At 45.9% G+C, this 17053-nt stretch overlaps 2 protein-coding genes across 7 annotated transcripts in view; one reads left to right on the forward strand and one right to left on the reverse strand.

Moving 5' to 3' along the window:
• Window positions 1–9060, forward strand: cep83 (centrosomal protein 83). 4 transcript variants are annotated; one of them, XM_071332726.1, is made up of 17 exons: window positions 57–71; window positions 793–850; window positions 1042–1224; window positions 1339–1489; window positions 1613–1705; window positions 2087–2218; window positions 3314–3565; window positions 3758–3889; window positions 4045–4159; window positions 4321–4465; window positions 4898–5047; window positions 5150–5225; window positions 5367–5524; window positions 5725–5854; window positions 5969–6072; window positions 6149–6344; window positions 8404–9060. In XM_071332726.1, the coding sequence occupies exons 2-17, from the start codon at window positions 801–803 to the stop codon at window positions 8548–8550; spliced, it is 2214 nt and encodes a 737-aa protein (XP_071188827.1). In that variant the 5' UTR covers window positions 57–71; window positions 793–800; the 3' UTR covers window positions 8551–9060. The 4 variants fall into 4 exon arrangements, with proteins under 4 accessions (XP_071188825.1, XP_071188826.1, XP_071188827.1 ...); XM_071332724.1 differs by lacking the exon at window positions 793–850 and having other exon boundaries at window positions 1–71; XM_071332725.1 differs by lacking the exon at window positions 793–850 and having other exon boundaries at window positions 9–71; window positions 1045–1224.
• The window catches only part of LOC139534054 (plexin-C1-like), a 25073-nt gene continuing 16691 nt past the window's right edge, over window positions 8672–17053 (reverse strand). For all 3 annotated transcript variants that reach the window (XM_071332722.1, XM_071332723.1, XM_071332720.1), the window contains exons 23-30: window positions 16219–16291; window positions 15494–15528; window positions 15317–15412; window positions 14853–15016; window positions 12865–13012; window positions 10155–10295; window positions 9990–10064; window positions 8672–9471 (exon numbers count right to left, since the gene is read on the reverse strand). In XM_071332722.1, coding sequence (XP_071188823.1) covers window positions 9367–9471; window positions 9990–10064; window positions 10155–10295; window positions 12865–13012; window positions 14853–15016; window positions 15317–15412; window positions 15494–15528; window positions 16219–16291 — 837 coding nt within the window. In that variant the 3' untranslated portion in view covers window positions 8672–9366. The remainder of the gene's footprint in view (window positions 9472–9989; window positions 10065–10154; window positions 10296–12864; window positions 13013–14852; window positions 15017–15316; window positions 15413–15493; window positions 15529–16218; window positions 16292–17053) is intronic.

Genomic DNA, 17053 nt, shown 5'->3' on the forward strand with positions numbered 1-17053 from the left:
CATGATCCCATGCGAATCTGTAGTTCTCTGCAGGATAAGATAGCTAGTTTTGTCAAGGAGTCGAGTTCGAGGTAAGCAACGATCAAAACGGCATATTATTATCGCTGAAGTGGTAGCTTCTAGGAAGGAGAATTGTAAATTGTGCCCAAGAGCTAGCCAGTTAACTTGATAACTGATTTGACATTGTTCAGTGACCGGTTGTTAGCAAGCTAGTGTACGTTGGCTAGAACGGCGGGAGTTAAAAGCGCCACTTTCAAAAAGAGTAGCAAGAGTTGACTCTAAATGACTGGCTAACTACTGATGACAGCTTGGTGATCTGTGTCCTTGCTATTTGTTTTTGTGCGACAGTGATCAGCCAAACACAGTTGTTATGCTATCAAGTACTGTAGCTAGTTAACGTCGTATGGTCCAGGCAAGACAGTCAGCTGAACTGTTTAGTGTGCAGTGATGGGACTGTTTGTCTTTGCTGGGCTGGATTGCCTTGCCTGTATTTGTTGCATCTGAGTCTGACATTGTCTTTGTTCTTTGAGTAGCTAGCTACATTTATCCAGGGTGGGTGGGGTGCTTGAGATGAGGCCAAGATGTTCGAGTGCAGTGTTTGCAATCAAGCATAATCATCCCTCCCTTGACCACGCGTATCCACAACAGAAAGTGGAGAAATCACTTGAGACCGAGGCTGTGTAGTTACCTGAGCGGTTGTCATTTGCACAAATAGCTGGGGAATTTAGGGCTACCATGGTAACGACTGCAATTTTCCCCAAACCACTCATCACACCATCCTTACAACATCAGTCTTTACCATGTCTGACCTGCAAACAGAGGAGAGCACAGCACGTCTCTTCCCTTTGAAGTTGGTTCTGTTTTATGATTAATTTTGTTGAGCTAAAGCCTTTGTGTAGAGCTGAAGAAGTGGATCTTGCTTTGATGTCAATCTTTCTTACTAATTGGATGATGTATTTGAAAATGGATGGAGAGGAACAACCCACAGATCTCGCTTTCCCTAACCTCATTCTCTCGTCCTCCCTCGATATATCCATCCAGTAGAGGCGAGATGAACCCCTCTGCCCTTGCTCAGTCCGGCCCCCTGCTCCCAAGCCTGGACCCTGGGGGGACGGTGAAGCTGGGGGGGTCCGACATGGAGCTGCAGAAGATGCTGATCGATGAGCGGATGAGATGTGAGAACCACAAGACCAACTACCGGACTCTCAAGGCTGAACATACCAGGTAACAGCCCAGGAGAAGTGTGAGTGTGTAATACCATAATACTGATTGTTTGTGTGTGTGTGTGTGTTGTGTTCACGCTTGTATATATCTCCTTCACCGTGGTGTCTGTCCCAGGCTGCAGGATGAGTTTACCCGGGGGCAGGGAGAGCTGAAGCGTCTCCTCAGTGACAAGCAAACCGCCCAGGAGAAACTGCAGCTGCTGCTGGCTGAACTCAGAGGAGAGATGCTGGACAAGACCAGGGAGCTGGAGGAGCTACGACTACAGGTACTGGAGCTAGTCCATAGAAAACACACCTACTGACCTATGACTACTGTAGTGTCCCCTTTGTGTATGGCAGAGGTTTCTGTCTCTGTGCCAGTGTGTACAGCAGTCGGTTTGTTTTGTAAGGTGCTGACCCCCCAGCGGTTGGAGCTGTTGAGGGCCCAGGTGCAGCAGGAGATGGAGGGGCCTGTCAGAGAGCGCTTCAACAAACTGGAGGAGGTGAGCCTCGCGCCCCAGAACACTTCTGTCTATTCTCTAATGCTATTTACTGTTCTCTGCTCCTGACTGCTTTTAACCACCTCCGGCTGCCTCTGCTTCTGTTTTTTTACACTTTGTACTACTTCTATCCAGCTTTGACACTTTAGTTCCACTGTGCTCTCCAACTGTCACAGTTGTAACCGCTATCTCCATAGCAACTGCTTGAGAACTAAGCGTTGAACGTTTTTGGAGGGCAGGGAACGGTGGGCCATCACACTTACACTGTCAGATTATTGAGAATGCAAATGGTACATCCATTCAAATTCAACTTTCTCTCTTTGTTTCTGTCTTTTTCTCCTCCTCCGATTATAACAAGCCCTCTTGTCTCTGTGTTCCTTGCAGGAGACTGAGAAGTACAGGTCTGAGTATAACAAGCTGCGGTACGACTACACCTTCCTGAAGTCAGAGTTTGACCACCAGAGAGAGGAGAGCGCTCGCATACTGGAGGAGAAGAAGATCCGCTTTGATGCTGAGGTGTGTGTGAGACATAACGTTTTTAATGTGAGGTCTGATACAGTATGTTTGTCTTTCCATATACACTACATGACCAAAAGTATGTGGACACCTGCTCGTCGAACATCTCATTCCAAAATCATGGGCATTAATATGGAGTTGGTTCCCCCCCCCTTGCTACTATAACAGCCTCCACTCTTCTGGGAAGGGTTTCCACTAGATGTTGGAACATTGCTGCGGGGACTTTCTTCCATTCAGCCACGAGCATTAGTGAATTTGGGGCGATTAGGCCTGGCTCGCAGTCTGCGTTCCAATTCATCCCAAAGGTGTTCGATGGGGTTGAGGTCAGGGCTCTGCAGGCCAGTCAAGTTCTTTCACACCGATCTCGACAAACCATTTTTGTATGGATCTCGCTTTGTGCACGGGGGTATTGTCATTCTGAAACAGGAAAGGGCCTTCCCCAAACTGTTGCCACAAATTTGGAAGCACAGAATCGTCTAGAATTGTATGCTGTAGCGCTAAGATTTCCTTAATTGGAACTAAGGGGCCTAGCCCAAACCTTGAAAACCAGCCCCAGACCATTATTCCTCCTCCACCAAACGTTGACAGTTTGTACTATGTATTCGGCCATGGAAACCCATTTCATGAAGCTCCAGACGAACAGTTCTTGTGCTGATGATACTTCCAGAGGCAGTTTGAACTCTGTAGTGAGTGTTGCAACCGAGGACAGACATTTTTTTTTACATGCTTCAGTGCTACCGTTCTGTGAACTTGAGTGACCTACCACTTTGCGACTGAGCTGTTGTTCGTCCTAGACGTTTCCACTTCACAATAACAGCACTTAAGGTCGACCGGGGCGGCTCTAGCAGAGCAGAAATTTGACGAACTGACTTGTTGGAAAGGTGCCACGTTGAAAGTCACCGAGCTCTTCAGTAAGCCCAATTTTCTGCCAATATGTGTCTATGGAGATTGCATGGTTGTGTGCTCAATTTTTATACACCTGTCAGCAACTGGTGTGGCTGAAACAGCCGAATCCACTAATTTGAAGGGGTGTCTACATACTTTTGCGTGTATGTATAGACGTTGCTCTTCTGATTATGTTGTGTGTGTGTTCAGGTATCACGGCTGGAAAGGGACAGAGAGGAGCTGATGGCCCAGTATCAGGGCACAGACCCGTCTAGAGACGGTAAACGCGTTGAGTCTCTGCTGAGAGAGAAGGCCCAGCTCCACCTGCGTCTGAAGGGCCTGGAGGCTGAGGTGGCTGAGCTCCGGGCCCAGAGGGACAACTCTGGCCAGCAAGCCGAGAACGTTCAGCGCATCCAGGTCCGCCAGTTCGCAGAATCCCAGGCTGCAGCCAAGTCACTGGAGGTATGAAACTGTGGTCTCTGTCTGTCAATCAATTTTTTTATTTGTTATTTTATCTGTTATTGTCACTATGAAACTTAAGCTAGATGATGAAATAAATCTGTTGATGGAGTAAGTCCTAACTTGGGTAGAATGACTTTACTGTGTGTGCTTGTTTTGATTTCTGGAATAATGAATAATTTGATTGTGTTTCAGGCAGAGAGGCAGTCACTGCGCCTGCAGTTGGAGCGTCTGGGGAGCGAGTTGCAGCTGAGTCATGAACAGAACACCCAGCTGACCGGCAGACTACACAAGGCTGAGAGAGAGGTCAACACTCTCACCAGCCAGGTAAGTACCTATGTGATCCTTAACCTCTAACCCCAGAGATCATCAGCTGTTACTCATAGCAGATGCTCTTATCCAGAGCGACTTACAGTCCTCACCATAAACACTTATATCAATAGATTGCTGTGTGCTCATGCCAGTTTCTCTGTTTCTCTCAGGTGGCGGGCATGAGGCACTCTCACAAGCTGGAGGTGGCCAATGTGAAGCTGGAGTGTGCCAGGTCTAGAGGGGAGGTGGAGAGGGAGAAAGACACACTACAGGGCCAAATGGAAGGTAACTCGGCAAATAACCTCTGTGTGTTTTGATCATACATGTACTGTACATCACTCTCATTTTAGTCTGCAAACTTAACTCTTTCCTTCCTGTCTCTCTCCTTTCATCTCCAACTTTCTCTCTCTCCCCCCCCCTTCCTTTCTTCTCTGTCTGTCTGTCAGGTATGCAGTCTGATGTGGAGGTGTTGAAGGGGACGGTGGAGAGACAGAAGGAGGTGCTGGCTGAGAGGGAGAGGGAACTCGTCCGGAGGGTGCAGGCTGCTCGCGAGGAGGAGTTCCACAAAACAGCCACCGTGCAAGAGGAGAAGTTAGGATCCGTCTCTCTCTCTCGCTCTCTCTCTCTCACACTCACACTCACACTCACACTCACACTCACACTCTCACTCTCACTCACTCACTCACTCACTCACTCACTCACTCACTCACTCACTCACTCTCTCTGTCTCTCACTCTCTCTGTTACACTCACTCACTCACAGTCTCACATACACACTGTCTCAGATTACTTTGTTGAAATTGTGTACATCCATCGTGTGTATATAATGTGTGTGTCACCTTAATTGGGGAGGGTGGGCTTGTGTTAATGGCTGGTGCGGAATTAGTGGAATGGTATAAAACACATGGTTTCCCTTCGTTTGATGCCATTCCATTTGCTCCATTCCAGCCATTTTATGAGCCGTCCTCCCCTCAGCAGCCTCCACTGGTGTGCGTGTGTGTATATAATGTGTGTGTGTGTTCAGGTTGGTGCTGGAGGATCGTCTGGCTGAGCTGGAGCAGCAGAGGGCGCTACAGGATGCTGCTGGCCACACCCAGAAAGAGGAGTGGGAGGAGCGTCTCCGTGGCGCCCAGCTGGGGGAGGAGGCTGCCCGTAAGGAATTGCAGATCCTCAGGTTAGTAAGAGGTGTGTTGCTTTACCCGTGCATAGTGTGCATTACTAATATATTTCACATAAGTGTGTGTGTTAATAACCCTGTGTTTGTTGCGTGTGTCAGGACTAAACTGCAGCAGCAGGGCTCTCAGCTGGAGGAACTGGAGAGACAGAAGACAGATAATGCTGATCTGAGACGGGTACTAAGCTGCCTGAGGCTCAGCGCCTGACTGACATTCAGTTTGTATTGCCCTTTCAACATTGATAGGGCATTTACATCAGCCAATGTTAATGTCCAAACAACATTGAGTTGACCACATACCCGTCTCTCCCTCTCACAGCAGAACCAGGAGCTGGGGCTGCAGCTGGGGACGTTGTCCCACTCCGAGGCTGAGCTTTTGGAGTCCAACCAGCGTCTGAGGGACACCCTGGAGAGGGCCCGGGAGGACCTGAGGAGCGCCCGCTCACAAGCTGAGAAGACCCAACACGAAGCCGAGAGGTACACTGCATCACCTTTATACTGTGGTCTGTATACTGTATAGATATGCTGTCTATATGCTGTCCAATTTGTAAGTCGCTCTGGATAAGAGCGTCTGCTAAATGACTTAAATGTAAATGTATGAGGAGGGATGGAACTGTTAGAAATTATACTGTTGGAACCATCAAGTGGTTTCTATTCTAACCTTCCTTTCTCTGCAGATTGGTGGAGGAGCGTCGTGTGGAGTGGTTAGAGGAGAAACACAAACTGCAGGAGAGGGATGCAGAGCTGCAGGAGAAGTACAGCCAGGCCAAGGAGAAACTTCAGAGGGCCGCGCTGGCACAGAAAAAGGTACCTGCCCCCCCCCCCCCCCCCATATCTTCCTTTCACCACCGTCTTTACCTCTCTTCCCTTCCTCCTTTGCTCCTCTGGCTTCTATTTCTGATGTCTCTCTCTCTGTCCCAGAGGAAAAACATGACAGAGAACAAGGAGAAGAGATACCAGGACAGGATCCAGCTACTGGAGGCTAAGATGGCAGAGCTGGAGCTACAGACCAGCTCAGCCAAGAAGTATGTATATTTTCTTACTGTGTGTATGTTAATGACTGTGTGTGTTTTTAAGACTAGTATGTGTGTTCCTCCCCAGGCGTCCTTCCTACACCGAAGAGCATGCCCTCCTTAACAGACGACTGAAGGAACTGCAGCGCCGACACAGCGAGTTCCGACGCCTCCTATTGGGCAACCAGGTGACCTCTGCCACAGGCCCCGCCCTCATGACCTCCACCACCGGCACAGGACTTGGCCCTGTCCTTGTACCCGGGTCTGAGGGGCCTAGTCTTCATGTAAGTACACTGAAGCCGGGTACCTTCTCATATACCTCATCACTGGTGTTCACAGATCAGGTACAGTCGCCACAAAGAGTCTCAGAGTAGGAGTGCAGATCTAGGATCAGTTTTACTTTCAGATCATGATGAATAAGATTATGTGGACTGGGGTGGGGGGGTCTGGTCCTAGCTAGGTGAGAGCATCCTGGAATAGCTAGGTGAGAGCATCCTGTCAGGCTGTTTCACCGCCTGGTACGGCAATCGCACCATCCGCAAGGGTGGTGCAGTCAGCCCAACGCATCACTGGGGGCACACTGCCTGCCCTCCAGGACATCTACAGCACCCAGTGTCACAGGAAGGCCAAGAAGATCATGGACCAGAGCCACGGCCTGTTCACCCTTCTAACATCTAGAAGGTGGAGATGGTACAGGTGCATCAAAGCTGGGACAGAGCGACTGAGAAACAGCTTCTATCTCCAGGGCATCAGACTGTTAAATAGCCATCACTAGCCGGCCTCCGCCCAGTACCCTGCCCTGAAGCTCAGTCACTATTACTAGCCGTCCTCCGCCCAGTACCCTGCCCTGAAGCTCAGTCACTATTACTAGCCGTCCTCCGCCCAGTACCCTGCCCTGAAGCTCAGTCACTATTACTAGCCGGCCTCCGCCCAGTACCCTGCCCTGATCCTCAGTCACTATTACTAGCCGGCCCCCGCCCAGTACCCTGCCCTGAAGCTCAGTCACTATTACTAGCCGGCCTCCGCCCAGTACCCTGCCCTGAACCTCAGTCACTATTACTAGCCGGCCTCCGCCCAGTACCCTGCCCTGAAGCTCAGTCACTATTACTAGCCGTCCTCCGCCCAGTACCCTGCCCTGATCCTCAGTCACTATTACTAGCCGTCCTCCGCCCAGTACCCTGCCCTGAAGCTCAGTCACTATTACTAGCCGGCCTCCGCCCAGTACCCTGCCCTGAACCTCAGTCACTATTACTAGCCGGCCTCCGCCCAGTACCCTGACCTGAAGCTCAGTCACTATTACTAGCCGTCCTCCGCCCAGTACCCTGCCCTGATCCTCAGTCACTATTACTAGCCGGCCTCCGCCCAGTACCCTGCCCTGAAGCTCAGTCACTATTACTAGCCGTCCTCCGCCCAGTACCCTGCCCTGATCCTCAGTCACTATTACTAGCCGTCCTCCGCCCAGTACCCTGCCCTGAAGCTCAGTCACTATTACTAGCCGGCCTCCGCCCAGTACCCTGCCCTGAAGCTCAGTCACTATTACTAGCCGGCCTCCGCCCAGTACCCTGCCCTGAAGCTCAGTCACTATTACTAGCCGGCCTCAGCCCAGTACCATGCCCTGAAGCTCAGTCACTATTACTAGCCGTCCTCCGCCCAGTACCCTGCCCTGATCCTCAGTCACTATTACTAGCCGGCTACCACCCGGTACTCTACCCTGCACCTTAAAGGCGCTGCATGGTCATTCCAACGTCTGCGTTGGCCGTGCAGCATTTTGGTGATATGGCCTCTGCAGAAGTCAGGGCATTCATACTACTAATGCTTCGCTGCACAGAGCTGTTGTCAAGGAAGTGAGTTTGTGTTTATACAGGACCTCCCGCCCTCACCTATCGTCAACCAATCATGTCAATGCGGAGCTATACGGAGCCCTCCGCGTTGTTACAACATTTGAGAGGCGCATGGCGATGTGGTATGGAGCTCAATCTGCCCACTGGGGGCTCCGCAATTTCGTCACACCATCCATATGGCGCCTCCGACCACATTTTCGGGTCAAGAATAAATTGGCTCTTGGTTAGCATAATCATTTAACACTGGCCACTAATGTTTACATACTGTTTTACTCACTTTGTTTATACTTTTAGTCATGGCTAATTTTTGTCTATTTTTCTGGATTATGTGTGTATTACTGCACAGTTAGAGCTAGAAACACAAGCATTTCGCTGAACCTGCGATAACATCTGTGTACGTGACCAACAAACTTTGATTTGATAGGTGTTAGCAACATGGTCACTCCTCCATCCCTTTCTGTCCCTCATCCTCTTTCTCCCCACCCCTCGCTCTCTCTCTCAGGAGGAGCAGCACCAGAGAGAGTTATCACTGCTGCGTCGGAGGCTGGAGGAGTTAGCCTGTACTCAGCAGCAGCAGATGGAGGAACTGGGGCCTCCCATGGACAGGAACAGGGGCTCTGGCATGCACGACTCTCTCCCTGAACTCTGACCTCTCCTCTCTGACCCCCCCCCCCCCCCCAGAGAGTGAGCATGACCTTCACCGTAGGATTTATTACTCCCTAAAAGTGATGTTTGGTAATATTCTAATTTAATCAGTGAGATCTCAAATATTTTGTGAAAAGCAGTTTGATTTTATTGGCACAAAAGAGAACTACATGGATTCAATGTTTACATTTCCCTGGTGAGTAACGGTACTCTAGTCCTTCCATGCCTTGGCTGTTGATGCCTATGTAAATAATGATTTCAATGGCCAACCAATGACTTCCGCAGAGTTTTAATTGACTGTTGTGAGATTTGTATCAGATGTTTACACTAAGGCCATCACTCTGAAACTTTAAAAGCGTGATAGTGCCAAAGGCATTTGTGTTAAAAAAAAAGTTGGTTTCACGGCTCTAAAGAGCTGTGACTTGCACAACATTTATAAAAATAAAATTAATGTTATTTCAAGATGTATGTGTTTTTGTATTTGCAATTCATACAAATAAATGTTTATGCTTTACTGAGGTTGTGTACATATTTGTTGTTGTGAGCTTTACTTGTGTGAACCATTTAACACTAGAGCTGCTGAACTCTTCTTTGTCTTTCAGTCGAGGAAACAAAAGTCCCAGCTTCAGAATACGAGTATATTCCCTGCCATCATTTGGTTCATCCCAGTAATCTGAAGAGCCTTTTTTTTTTTTTTCTTGAATTGTAAATCCCTATGTAGTCTCCTGACATATTCCATCTTTGAATCACAAAGCGGGGTGGGCATCGGTACTTCGAGCAGCTTTCTGGCCTTCAGCATGTCAGAGGGGAGGGAGTGAGCTCAGTTCCAGGAACAGCTCTTGAGGCTGTCAAACAGGCTCTTCACATGCTGCAGTTGCTCCTTCAACTCCACGGGGGCGCCGTTCTGATCCAGCTTCAGTTTAATCTGCCAGGGAAACACCACATACATCCAATTGTTTTCACAAGTGGGCAAAAAAAAAAAAAAGGCCAGCTTGTGTTCATAAATTTAAGACCTCAGCCAGTAGCAATATGCCACAATGGGGGATTATCATTCCACACAATCTAGGCAAATTTAAACAAAATATTTGGCATAGGTATGGCCAGCTGCCATTGTGGAGCTCAAACCAGTCCATAGATCATTACAAAATGAAGAACTGAAAACAGCCTGACCCCGACCCCACAGAGAAGTGGTATAGGCTGTGTTATATCCTCAGCCTTGCCACGGCAGTTATTTCTCATTTCCCAAGACCTAGGCTTTGTGCCAGTCAGCTTTACAGTTACACAGTGATCGTGTCATGTTGGCCTGAACAACAGCTTTTTCAAGATGTTTAGTCCTGGTTGAAGTGATTAGACAGTGCATGGGAAGTGTGAAGGTTGAGGGAAAAATCATGAATGCCAATTAAGGGGAGACTACTAAAGGTGGGAGTGAAAAAGACAGTTTACCTCATCAAAGTACAGCTGCACGTATTTGTAGAGTTCACGGAGGGCAGCAGATTCATTGAATTCGTTTTCATGTTTCTAAAGAAACAAATATAAATGTCATGTCCTTAAAGCACAATATCAAAAATAATTATTTATTAGAAAACTGAACCACTAGATGGGAGGTACCTTTGACTCCTTATGCAGGAACTCCTTGAACTCAGAGCTGCTGATTGGTGGCTGGTCCCTGACCTGCTTGTAGTAAGCCCTTACTTCCTGCTTGTACTGGGAGATATCTTTGGCATAGAGCAGCTTATTGGTTGGGTCATGCTGGAACAGAGAGGGGGTAGAAGAGTCATGTCAAATCTAGGTGATAGGTGTGCTTACATTTGAGCTTCTAGCATTGTCAATGCCAGGTATTCTAAGAGGCCTGCAAGTTATGGGACCAAGTCTGTGGCTTGCATTTTGTTTTACATCTATGGGCTCGATTCAAGGTAGAGCTGTCAAATCCATAAGCAGCTACTGGCATTATACCCATCGCTGCTAGTGCGGAGCGTTTAACTGACATTTGTTCTTTTAAATTTTTTAAAACAACTAATGGATTGACGTCGGTTAAGTTAATTTGAATTCAATTTCGTTCGTTTTTTCTGTGAGCTCAATGCGCAGTTTCTCTAGCGATAAATCAGATCAAGCCTGAACTGTGCGATGTAGTAGGGAGTTGTAGTTTCCAACAAGCCAATATTCTACATACTGCAAAAAAAAACATGGGAATTAACTACAATGACCATAATCCATTGTGCTTCTACTTGGCCTGTCTGTGTAGGGCAAACACAGAAAGGGAGAGAAGAGACAAGCAATGTTGCCTCAAATTCTTTGGGTCACTTAAATTTTAGGTCTTGTGAGTGGAAACTTGAAAGTTTTGACAATTATTTGGAACTTCCGATGCACATTTTTTTGTGAACACTGAGGCTGTATTCTTACAGTTTGACAATAGCCAATAGGCTACTTGAGCATAATGTAGGCCTACCAACAAAGCCAATGGAGCAAATCCCGTAACATTTTCACACGGAAATAGCTTTTGATTTCTATGATATAGCCTACAGTATTCCTAATATGCAGTGTTCAATGCAGGCCTACATTGCATGAGATTTTTTTTAAACATTATTTTGCATTATGAAGGGCTTGATATTAATTATTTTTTACTTGGTCTGTAACACTATGGACCAAATATGTGACTATAAATTGTATTGTGTTGTATGTTGCAAGAAACATCTTTGCAAAATAAAATGTATTATTACCATACAGAGCATTAGAATGTAGGCTACCCCTCTGACTATTGGCTTATTTGCATATTCAAGCCTGTCTCAAAATACAACACTGCCGCTTTAATTAAGACAAGCTTTTTACCTGACTTGCTTTTCAAAGATGGCTTGAAATGTAGACCACAAGTTTTGTGCTCTTGTAGGAAGCAGTACTCCCCATTGCTGACCTATACTTATCTATAACTAGGGTAATAACTCGCAAACTAGCAAAGAATATCAACAAATGTTCACATGAGCGGCTCTGAACTGATCTGAAAAGCACGTTCATTCACTAGCAGGTGATTGAAAGACCCCTAGTGGGCTACCCACCAATAGAATTCTACTCCGTTGCTCTGCCTATAACAAAATCACAGCCTCAAATCTTGCAAAGTTAGATTTTGTTTCGTTGCATTGAAAAGGGGCTGATATAATGTTGATTCAATCACAGAAAAACATTGCTCTATATAGTGCAAACTAATGGGGTGAACTCAGTGAAGTGCAGTCTCTTGCGTCTCTGCTCAGCCTGACATTTCTTCTGTTTGGCAGGCCTGGAGGAGGTGCGGGCCTAGCTTGTGCAGTTTAGAGGGAACATTAGAGACAAGACGCTTGAGGTATCTCTACCTGAAAATACATGATCTAAGTGATTGATAGTTGGTATTCAGCAGTCATAAAAGTATGCCTTATTTACTTTGAAGAACTACTAAAATAGTGATTTTGTCAGACAGCATAGACAGCAGCTCTATAGAGATGAGATGATGACTTGGAATGAAATAAAGTAATCAAATGTATTAAACAACTGAAATATTGTGAATAAATGATGGTTAATAAGTGATAAGCAGTAAGGGGCAGTCACTGCCATCATGGGACTTATATTAATCGTTTTATTCTGTGTTACAGCGTTCAACCCGCATAGTGCATTTCATGTTTAAAAAATATATTTGAAATCATAAACTGATAATCGAATCGAAACTACCTCGAAAGCACTCATCGCTAAGACTCACTGACCAGCAGAGTCTTCAGTAGGCAACCATGCCCAGGAGCCGGCACCTAGGTTTAAACCTACATTCCTGTCCTTAGGGGCCGAGGTTCTTGCACCAGAGCCACAAACTCCTTAACATTTAATACGCTTCTCTTTGTATATTTGAGATTGACAGTTGCAGAAACATACAAGAATTTAGGCTTGAACCTACAACCACTTGGTTGCTAGGCAGGGATTTAACCATTGGACCACTGTCTCCTTGACATTCTTTACCCGGCTCTTTGTATATTTGACATAGAGAATTGTGTAAACATACACAAAAACACAAGAAATTAACTTTGAACCTAAAACATCTCAGGTCCAAAGCAGGAATTTAACTTCACATTTTCTACTCTTCGTATAAATGACATTGAGGCTTGTAGAAACGTGCAAGAGAGGAGATTTGAACAACCAACCTTTGTGTGTTACATGGCTCCTAGTATATTTTACATTGAAAGTTGTGTGAACCACCAACTCTTTTTGCATATTTGATATTGAGATTTGCAGAAACGTACACAAAAGCACAAGAGATGAGGTGTGTTTGTCATTATATTCTGTGATGTCTCGGTCCTGTCCCCACCTTGCCCAACTGTTTCTCAGCCAGGGAGAAGGAGTCCATGAAGGCCTGGGCAATGACAGACAGACAGCCATCCAGAGGTGGGGTCTTCTCCATGTCGAACACAAACTGGGGGTTCTTCAGGATGTTCACCCAGAACCGCAGGGGCAGGCTAGGAAGGAGCAGGACAGAGGGCCAGTCAAACATTCTATCACTATCCCAATACAGTGAGTTGTGGATTGAGTATGAGTGAGTAAATACAACACATTGATTGGACATGAGGAAGACATTAAGAAAGATGGATTCTACTATAAACATACTCAAACAGGTGTACCATCAGGGTCATATTCATTAGGCACCAAATGGAAGATAACACTGAAAAATGGAGGGACTACTTGAACTTAATGCTCATAAAAATAAAATGCTCATATTTGTTTTCCATTGCAAAATGTTTTGCTACAGTGTGACCTAATGAGTATTTTTATTTGTATTTTATTAAACCTTTATTTAACTAGGCAAGTCAGTTTAGAACTAATTCTTATTTACAATGACGGCCTACCAAAAGGCAAAAGGCCTCCTGCGGGGACGAGGGCTGGGATTACAAATAAGAAATATAGGACAACACACACATCAAGAGAGACAACACACATCTACATAAAAGAAAGACCTAAGACAACAACATAGCAAGGCAGCAACACAAGACAACACAGCATGGTAGCAACAGGACAACATGGTAGCAACACAATATGGTAGAAGCACAAAACATGGTACAAACATTATTGGGCACAGACAACAGCACAAAGGGCAAGAAGGTAGAGACAACAATACATCACACAAGCAGCCACAGCTGTCAGTAAGAGTGTGCATGATTGAGTCTTTTAATGAAGAGATTGAGATAAAACTGAGTGTTTGTTGCAGCTCGTTCCAGTCGCTAGCTGCAGCGAACTGAAAAGACGAGGGATGTGTGTGCTTTGGGGACCTTTAACAGAATGTGACTGGCAGAACGGGTGTTGTATGTGGAGGATGAGGGCTGCAGTAGGTATCTCAGATAGGGGGGAGTGAGGCCTAAGAGGGTTTTATAAATAAGTATCAACCAGTGCATCTTGCGACGGGTATACAGAGATGACCAGTTTACAGAGGAGTATAGAGTGCAGTGATGTGTCCTATAAAGGAGCATTGGTGGCAAATCTGATGGCCGAATGGTAGGGAACATCTAGCCGCTCAAGAGCACCCTCACCTGCCGATCTATAAATTATGTCTGCGTAATCTAGCATGGGTAGGATGGTCATCTGAATCAGGGTTAGTTTGGCAGCTGGGGTGAAAGAGGAGCGATTACAATAGAGGAAACCAAGTCTAGATTGAACTTTAGCCTGCAGCTTTGATATGTGCTGAGAGATGGACAGTGTACCGTCTAGCCATACTTCCAAGTAATTGTATGAGTTGACTACCTCAAACTCTGTAATCACACCTTTGGGGAGAGTCGTATTCTTCTTACCAAACCACATGACCTTTGTTTTGGAGGTGTTAAGAACAAGGTTAAGGGTAGAGAAAGCTTGTCAGACACTAAGAAAGCTTTGTTGTAGAGAATTTAACACTAAATACAGGGAGGGGCCAGATGAGTTTAAGACTGTATCATCTGCATATAAATGGATGAGAGAGCTTCCTACTGCCTGAGCTATGTTGTTGATGTAAATTGAGAAGAGCGTGGGGCCTAGGATTGAGCCTTGGGGTACTCCCTTGGTGACAGGCAGTGGCTGAGACAGCAGATTTTCTGACTTTATACTCTGCACTCTTTGAGAGAGAGGAAGTTAGCAAATCAGGCCAAAGACCCCTCAGAGACACCAATACTCATTAGTGGCCCACAAGAATGGAATCGTCTACCGTATCAAAAGCCTTGGCCAAGTCAATAAAAATAGCATCACAACATTGCTTAGAATCAAGGTCAATGGTGACATCATTGAGGACCTTTAAGGTTGCAGTGACACATCCATATGACCCAGATGAACACATACCTGTTGGTTTTCCAGATGTGTAGTACATCCGGGTCACTGATCCTCTTGTTCTCTCCCTGGGCGTCCAGGAAGTCAAAGAAGTACTTGATGGCAGGCGGGGTTTTGAGGTTAGGGGTTCCCCAGATCGTTCTGAACAGGTTTTCCACAAAGGAATGCACAGCCACCTGAGAAAGGAGGAAGTGGAGGGCATATGGTCATATATAATGTCCCTTACACTGAAAACGCACTGACAGCTCCAAGCAAGCCACTTTAGTACCTATCCATGTTTTTTTTAAAGCAATGTTCATAAGGGACATGAGAAAAGGGAAGGGAACTGTTACACAGTCACTATGTATGCTGGATCTCACATAACTGAAGAGTCTAGATTTCCATCTTTCAGTTAACCATTTATCAGAGCACAGTGGCAGGTTGAAAGGGGTTGGTTTGACAGGTCAGGATGTAAGTTAACAGTGAGTTCCTCTTGCCTTGGTAGACAGCAGCTTGGTGAGGTACACTTCCTTCAGTTTCAGCTTCTTCCTCTCGGGGTTCTTATTTTGGTCCTGGTCAATGTCAGGGTCAATCTGGGGTCAAAGAGCACCATTAATCAATCATATCAAACGCAAATCAGTGACATGAAATTCAGAGGTCATGTTGGCACTTACCAGATGGAAGTACTTTGTGGAGTAGTTCTGATCGTCTGTGACAAATACACAACAACAGGTCACCATGGATGACTAAATAGCAGACAATTGTACTAAATAGCTTCCTGGTTTCTGTTAGTGTTTTATATAAGCTGACACAGGTAAGTGGTTTTGCATCTCACTTGTGTTTCACATCTGCCATATAACAATATTAGAAAGATGGGGAGGGTAAATGTGGAGCAAAACATGTCTACTTTAAAGCTAAACTTTACTGAGGAATGTTTGTTTTGTTGAATGTTGTTTTATTATTTGTATGTTTCTTTGTGTATTTCTAATGGGCCCATGCTGCCTTGATTGAGTAATTGTTTGCACGCAGGGCTCCCTTGTAAAAGAGACCTTGGTCTCAATGGGACTCCACCCTGCCAAAATAAAAGTTTAAATAAACAATAAATAAATAAAAGATGGACTTTGACAAAGCGAATCGCAAAAGTTACTCCGTGCACAAGTGTGTGGTAGTGTGATGAGCATTAACTATGAGCATGCGCTTGTGTGTATGAATACTGTTCGTGTGTACTCTGTGTGTAGTGTACTCTAGGCACCCCCCCTCCCCGCACGCACGCACACACACACACAACCATTAATTTCCTGTTTAATACAGTGTGAGGGGAAGTGTACAAGATCCACATCTCTAGGAGCTATGGAGGCATGGTGTACTGTAGCATGGCAATATCTGTTGACACCCTTACCTTTCAGGCTGCTCTGAGGACTCAGAGTGGGATGGGTCTTAGAGAGCACTTTGATGGACGCTCCATCCGGTACCTGTAGACACACACCGAGTTAGAAGGTCGATAGTTACCAGCTTCTCAACCAGCTGGTAGACCTAAAATACAGTAGTGTTCTACAGTGAGACTAATAAAGAGTACAGGAGTTCTAATCTATTTGTGGTCGGGTTTAGCCTTGTGACACAGGCAGCTCAGTCCTACCAGCCAGGCTGCCTTGAATGGAGCTAATACTGCTTGGTATTAGCCTTGAATCAGACTACTTAGTAGTCTGATTCAATGCCAAGGATGTTCTGGTCGAGTGGGACCCTCTACTTATAAGATACCTGACAAAGTTGTGCATGTGGTTTGGTGACATTAAGCAACAATTTGACAACACAATCCGTCTAGTTATTACAACTACTCAGGACTAGATTGAATCCGGATCGCGGAAGATCCGCGTTATAGCACGATTGAAATGGAAAGGTATTTTCCTATTGAGCCGACATATGCAGGGTTTACAGTGAATGCAGTCTCTGCAGACACGGGAACGTTGCCTTTAAATTCAAATCGCGCAGCTCTTCAGCGGTACTGATGGAATCCAGGCATTAGCCATTGAGTAATACTACAGCTGCCAGTGATTGGACTTTTTAATCTGCCTTTTTTTAAAGTTTAGGCCTTCAACTACATGTAAAATATATATATACACTTGTAACGTTCGATTTCCTCCTCTTCGACTGAAGAGGAGGTGTAGGGATCGGACCAAAATGCAGCGGGTGATGAATACATGATGAATTTATTAAACAAAGACGAACACGAAGAA

Source organism: Salvelinus alpinus, chromosome 11 (assembly GCF_045679555.1).
Source record: "Salvelinus alpinus chromosome 11, SLU_Salpinus.1, whole genome shotgun sequence".
Taxonomy (NCBI): Eukaryota; Metazoa; Chordata; class Actinopteri; order Salmoniformes; family Salmonidae; genus Salvelinus; species Salvelinus alpinus.

Bases quoted from the DNA above. Each gene is read 5' to 3' on its own strand.
- cep83 (XM_071332724.1), top strand. From the start codon at position 10: ATGCGAATCTGTAGTTCTCTGCAGGATAAGATAGCTAGTTTTGTCAAG. The intron at 4,160-4,320 runs GTAACTCGGCAA...TCTGTCTGTCAG, and splicing joins ACTACAGGGCCAAATGGAAG to GTATGCAGTCTGATGTGGAG. The intron at 6,345-8,403 runs GTAAGTACACTG...TCTCTCTCTCAG, and splicing joins CTGAGGGGCCTAGTCTTCAT to GAGGAGCAGCACCAGAGAGA.